Source organism: Gobius niger (assembly GCF_951799975.1).
Source record: "Gobius niger genome assembly, chromosome: 1".
NCBI lineage: Eukaryota > Metazoa > Chordata > Actinopteri > Gobiiformes > Gobiidae > Gobius > Gobius niger.
In genome coordinates, this window is record NC_136852.1 from 673159 (window position 1) to 680148 (window position 6990).

The following is a 6990-nucleotide window of genomic DNA, read 5'->3' on the forward strand; positions in this document are numbered from 1 at the left end:
GTGCCTGTAGTAGCGCGTGCTGTCCGCCAGGGGGAGACAGACACTGACTTTACACGGACTGGAAACGCCTTGTTTTGGGGAATTTTTTCACGTTTTTATCACCGACAAATTCTGATTAAACGGGTGAGTTTAACCTCTTAACTCCCGCCTGAACCGAGAGGGTCTTTTTCCTCACGTCAGCACATTTTTTTCATCTTTTTTTGTTGGATATTTAACTCATTTTTGTCACTTTTGTCATTTTTGTTACAATTTTTATCATTTTTTTTGTCACATTTTTATCAAATTTTTATCATTTTTTTGTCACATTTTTATCACATTTTTATCACATTTTTATCACATTTTTGACATTTTTTTTGTCATTTTTTTGTCACATTTTTATCATTTTTTTGTCACATTTTTATCATTTTTTTGTCACATTTTTATCACATTTTTATCATTTTTTTGTCACATTTTTATCATTTTTTTTGTCACATTTTTATCACATTTTTATCATTTTTTTGTCACATTTTTATCACATTTTTATCACATTTTTATCACATTTTTGACATTTTTTTTGTCATTTTTTTGTCACATTTTTATCATTTTTTTGTCACATTTTTATCATTTTTTTGTCACATTTTTATCACATTTTTATCATTTTTTTGTCACATTTTTATCATTTTTTTTGTCACATTTTTATCACATTTTTGTCATTTTTTGTCACATTTTTATCATTTTTTTGTCACATTTTTATCATTTTTGTCACTTTTTTGCCAATGTTTTCATCACTTTTTTGTCACATTTCCATCCTCGTTTTCGTCAGTTTTGTTGCTATTTTCTCACCTTTTTTCCAGAAGCTTTTGGATTGGGGTAAAGCCAAACTGGAGAAAACGTGCTCGGTTCAGGTGGGAGTTAAGGGGTTAAATTCCCTGGAGATTTGAGTCATTTTACCAACAATTTCCTGTAAGGATTTTTTTACTCATTTTTTTTTCAACAAAACCTCAATAAAAAGATAAAATGAGCTCGAAACTGTTCGTATCAAACGTAAACACGTTTATATTTTGCGCCGTGTTTCGTGTATTCGTGGATCTGTCTCTTTAAATACGTCATGCGTCACGTCAGCGCGTGTGTGTCAGGATCTCTTTAAATACGTCATGCGTCACGTCAGCGCGTGTGTGTCAGGATGGCCGAGCGGTCTAAGGCGCTGCGTTCAGGTCGCAGTCTCCCCTGGAGGCGTGGGTTCGAATCCCACTTCTGACAAAACATTTTCTCTTTTTACACACGTGACGGAAACAGCGTCATGAGTGATTTTAGTTTACGTAAAGACACGTGCGTCACGTTTCAGCAGCGGCAGGATTTACCTAAACCCGAGGAGCTCATACGTGTCTGTGGAGGTTTATTAACCCGTTACCCCCCGCCTGAACCGAGCACATTCTCTCCAGTTTGGCTTTACCCCAATCCAAAAGCTTCTGGAAAAAGGTGAGAAAATAGCGACAAAAAACGAATGATGGAAATGTGACAAAAAAGTGACGAGAAATGGACGAAAAAATGACAAAAAAATGACAAAAAATTGATCAAAAATTTGACCAAAAAATGGCAAAAATTTGACAAAAAAATGACAGAAAAATGCAAAAAAATGGACAAAATGTGACAAAAAAGTGACTAGAAATGGATGAAAAAGTGGCAAAAATGTGACACAAGTGTGATTAAAATTTGACAAAAAAATGATGAAAAATTGATGAAAAAATGTGACAAAAAATGACAAAAAATTGACAAAATTTGACACAAAAACCAAAAATGTGATTAAAATTTGACCCAAAAAAAAATGTGACAAAAAATGGACGAATAAATGACAAAAAAGTGACACAAATGTGATTAAAATTTGACAAAACAGACAAAAAATTGATTTAAAAAATGACGACAATTTGACAAAAAAAATTACTAAAAAATGACAAAAATGTGACAAAAATTTGAAAAAAAATGGACAAAAAAGTGACGAGAAATGGATGAAAAAGTGGCAAAAATGTGACAAACGTGTGATTAATTTTTTTTTTTTAAATTACAAAAAATGTGACAAAAAATGACAAAAATTTGACCAAAAAAATGAAAAAAATTGATCAAAAAATGTGACAAAAAATGACGAAAAAATAAAAAAATGTGACAAAAATTTGATAAAAAAAGACCAAAAAAAAGACACAAAATGTGGGGAAAAATGAAAACAAAAGTTACAAAAATGAGTTGAAAATCCAACAAAAAAATGATGAAAAAAACTCTGATGACGTGAGGAAAACGATCCTCTCGGTTCAGGCGGGAGTTCAGAGGTGAATCACCTAAACCAGAGGAGCAGGTTTGTTACAGTTTGTCTCCAGTGCTTTGGCAGAAATCACATCCTCAAAACAACAGAATGGAATTTCTCATTAATTTCATCAAATGGAACCAAACCAAAGTCAGAGGATCCACTTTTACGAACATGTATTTTAGAGTTCGGTTATTTATCACATAAATAAAGTGTAAAGTGTCAAGTTGTTTTTTTGTATTTCAAATCTGTAGAACATTCTTCCCTCTCCCCCCCTGGACGCTGTTTAAAAGAATAATGTGGTCGACTGCGCTCAGATCCAGGAGAACCAACACTGTCAACTTTTTAGAATCAGAAAAATAAACGTTTTTTCCCTGAACAGCCCCTGTGGTTATTATCTGAGTCTGTTTCATGTCACATCATTGCACTGAAACAAACCCTTCACATAAACACAAATAAAATGTTTTCTGATTCTGAACTAGCGCCAGTTACTGCTTCGTGTGGACAGAATCAGGAAGTGCAGTTTGGCTTGTGGGAAATTGATTATTTTTAGCTAATGTTATAGAATGTTTTTATGAGTTTAATCTCGTTAGCCACAGTTAGCCCCTCGTTAGCCCCTCGTTAGCCACAGTTAGCCACAGTTACCCACAGTTAGCCTCTCGTTAGCCACTGTTGGCCTCTCGTTAGCCACAGTTAGCCTCTCGTTAGCCACTGTTGGCCTCTCGTTAGCCACAGTTAGCCCCTCATTAGCCACAGTTAGCCCCTCGTTAGCCACAGTTAGCCACAGTTAGCCCCTCATTAACCACAGTTACCCACAGTTAGCCACAGTTGGCCCCTCGTTAGCCACAGTTAGCCCCTCATTAGCCACAGTTAGCCCCTCGTTAGCCACAGTTAGCCACAGTTAGCCCCTCATTAACCACAGTTACCCACAGTTAGCCCCTCGTTAGCCACAGTTAGCCACAGTTAGCCACAGTTGGCCCCTCGTTAGCCACAGTTAGCCCCTCATTAACCACAGTTACCCACAGTTACCCACAGTTAGCCCCTCATTAACCACAGTTAGCCCCTCATTAACCACAGTTACCCACAGTTACCCACAGTTAGCCCCTCATTAACCACAGTTAGCCCCTCATTAACCACAGTTAGCCCCTCATTAACCACAGTTACCCACAGTTAGCCACAGTTAGCCCCTAGTTAGCCACAGTTAGCCACAGTTGGCCCCTCGTTAGCCACAGTTACCCACAGTTAGCCACAGTTAGCCCCTAGTTAGCCACAGTTAGCCACAGTTGGCCCCTCGTTAGCCACAGTTGGCCCCTCGTTAGCCACAGTTAGCCACAGTTGGCCCCTCGTTAGCCACAGTTACCCACAGTTAGCCCCTCATTAACCACAGTTAGCCCCTCATTAACCACAGTTACCCACAGTTAGCCACAGTTAGCCCCTAGTTAGCCACAGTTAGCCACAGTTAGCCACAGTTGGCCCCTCGTTAGCCACAGTTAGCCACAGTTGGCCCCTCGTTAGCCACAGTTAGCCACAGTTGGCCCCTCGTTAGCCACAGTTAGCCACAGTTGGCCCCTCGTTAGCCACAGTTAGCCACAGTTGGCCCCTCGTTAGCCACAGTTAGCCACAGTTGGCCCCTCGTTAGCCACAGTTAGCCACAGTTGGCCCCTCGTTAGCCACAGTTAGCCACAGTTGGCCCCTCGTTAGCCACAGTTGGCCCCTCGTTAGCCACAGTTACCCACAGTTACCCACAGTTAGCCACAGTTAGCCACAGTTGGCCCCTCGTTAGCCACAGTTAGCCACAGTTGGCCCCTAGTTAGCCACAGTTAGCCACAGTTGGCCCCTCGTTAGCCACAGTTACCCACAGTTAGCCACAGTTAGCCCCTAGTTAGCCACAGTTAGCCACAGTTGGCCCCTCGTTAGCCACAGTTAGCCCCTAGTTAGCCACAGTTAGCCCCTCGTTAGCCACAGTTGGCCCCTCGTTAGCCACAGTTAGCCCCTAGTTAGCCACAGTTAGCCCCTAGTTAGCCACAGTTAGCCACAGTTGGCCCCTCGTTAGCCACAGTTAGCCCCTAGTTAGCCACAGTTAGCCACAGTTAGCCCCTAGTTAGCCACAGTTGGCCCCTCGTTAGCCACAGTTAGCCACAGTTAGCCCCTAGTTAGCCACAGTTGGCCCCTAGTTAGCCACAGTTAGCCCCTAGTTAGCCACAGTTAGCCCCTAGTTAGCCACAGTTGGCCCCTCGTTAGCCACAGTTGGCCCCTCGTTAGCCACAGTTAGCCACAGTTGGCCCCTCGTTAGCCACAGTTGGCCACAGTTAGCCCCTAGTTAGCCACAGTTAGCCACAGTTAGCCCCTAGTTAGCCACAGTTAGCCCCTAGTTAGCCACAGTTAGCCACAGTTAGCCACAGTTGGCCCCTCGTTAGCCACAGTTAGCCACAGTTAGCCCCTAGTTAGCCACAGTTAGCCACAGTTGGCCCCTCGTTAGCCACAGTTGGCCCCTCGTTAGCCACAGTTAGCCACAGTTAGCCACAGTTGGCCCCTCGTTAGCCACAGTTGGCCCCTCGTTAGCCACAGTTAGCCACAGTTAGCCACAGTTGGCCCCTCGTTAGCCACAGTTGGCCACAGTTACCCCCTCGTTAGCCACAGTTAGCCCCTCGTTAGCCACAGTTGGCCCCTCGTTAGCCACAGTTAGCCCCTCGTTAGCCACAGTTGGCCCCTCGTTAGCCACAGTTAGCCACAGTTAGCCACAGTTAGCCCCTCGTTAGCCACAGTTAGCCACAGTTACCCCCTCGTTAGCCACAGTTAGCCACAGTTAGCCTCTCGTTAGCCACAGTTAGCCCCTCGTTAGCCACAGTTAGCCTCTCGTTAGCCACAGTTAGCCCCTCGTTAGCCACAGTTAGCCCCTCGTTAGCCACAGTTAGCCTCTCGTTAGCCACAGTTAGCCTCTCGTTAGCCACAGTTAGCCCCTCGTTAGCCCCTGGTTACCCACAGTTAGCCCCTCGTTAACCACAGTTAACCACAGTTAGCCCCTCGTTAGCCACAGTTAGCCACAGTTAGCCACAGTTAACCACAGTTAGCCCCTCGTTAGCCACAGTTAACCACAGTTAGCCCCTTGTTAGCCACAGTTAGCCACAGTTAGCTTAAATGCTGGTCTAAAGAGTGATTAAAGCCGAGTCGAGTGAGGACAGTTTATTACATGATACAGTCGTTTCACAGCTGCTCAAACCAAAGACATAAAAACAGTGAAAAAACCAAAGGAAATGAATAAAAGTGATGGCGACGCCTCGGTGACGCCTCAGAGCTCCAGGCGACGCCTCAGTGACGCCTCAGAGCTCCAGGCGACGCCTCAGACCTCCAGGCGACGCCTCAGTGACGCCTCAGAGCTCCAGGCGACGCCTCAGACCTCCAGGCGACGCCTCAGACCTCCAGGCGACGCCTCAGAGCTCCAGGCGACGCCTCAGTGACGCCTCAGAGCTCCAGGCGACGCCTCAGACCTCCAGGCGACGCCTCAGTGACGCCTCAGAGCTCCAGGCGACGCCTCAGAGCTCCAGGCGACGCCTCAGAGCTCCAGGCGACGCCTCGGTGACGCCTCAGAGCTCCAGGCGACGCCTCAGTGACGCCTCGCTGACGCCTCAGACCTCCAGGCGACGCCTCAGAGCTCCAGGCGACGCCTCAGTGACGCCTCAGACCTCCAGGCGACGCCTCAGTGACCCCTCGGCGACGCCTCAGTGCTCCAGGCGACCCAGGAACCTGCCGAGACCACACGTGTTAGTGACAGAGATCCCAGAGAAAGGACTAAACCCCGGGCTGTGGGGCTGACCTGAGGTTGAGGATCTTCAGCTGGTCGTCCAGCTCCATGCGGACGATGCCGTCGTCTCCGTCGATACTGAGGAGGATCCCTGTGGCCTCACGGTCCTCCCCCAGGATCACCTTCACCTGGAGACGAGGAGGGAGAGAGTTCAGCAGAGCTTTACTGACGTGGAACAGGAAGTGTCCGGTTTGTGTCGCTGTGAACAATAACGTCTGTGACTGACGAGGAGGGAGAGAGTTCAGCAGAGCTTTACTGACGTGGAACAGGAAGTGTCCGGTTTGTGTCGCTGTGAACAATAACGTCTGGGACAGATTTGGTTTTTACATGAAGCTGAAACTTAAACGTTTAAAGGAGATTCTTCACTTAGGGCCTCATTTCCTCCTTATCCAGAGCGCAGTCCTTTAGTGGTGTTAGGCTAGTGCTAGGCTAGTGCTAGGCTAGTGCTAGTGCATGACTATGGTAACTAGTGGCCTGCATTAAAGCTAGTGCTAGGCTAGTGCTAGGCTAGTGCTAGGCTAGTGCTAGGCTAGTGCTAGGCTAGTGCTAGTGCATGTCTATGGTAACTAGTAGCCTGCATTAAAGCTAGTGTTAGGCTAGTGCTAGTGCATGTCTATGGTAACTAGTAGCCTGCATTAAAGCTAGTGCTAGGCTAGTGCTAGTGCATGTCTATGGTAACTAGTAGCCTGCATTAAAGCTAGTGCTAGGCTAGTGCTAGTGCATGTCTATGGTAGCTAGTAGCCTGCATTAAACGTTGCCATATCTGATCTGTAGAAGCTCCTTTGTGAATTCCACGTGTAGTGAAGCGGCCGCAGGTAAACAAACTAATGTAGATCCGGTCACAGAGCAGATCAGTACACCGCGGCGTCGCTACAAGCAGGAAGCTGCTCAGATATAAGTTCTTTTAAATACA

At 45.7% G+C, this 6990-nt stretch overlaps 1 protein-coding gene across 1 annotated transcript in view; it reads right to left on the minus strand.

Moving 5' to 3' along the window:
- Positions 1-5440: 5440 nt before the first annotated feature.
- Positions 5441-6990, minus strand: part of supt5h (SPT5 homolog, DSIF elongation factor subunit) — a 36809-nt gene continuing 35259 nt past the window's right edge. Inside the window, 3 exon segments of the mRNA XM_079551442.1 lie at positions 5441-5583; positions 5981-6019; positions 6090-6205. Coding sequence (XP_079407568.1) covers positions 5995-6019; positions 6090-6205 — 141 coding nt within the window. The 3' untranslated portion in view covers positions 5441-5583; positions 5981-5994.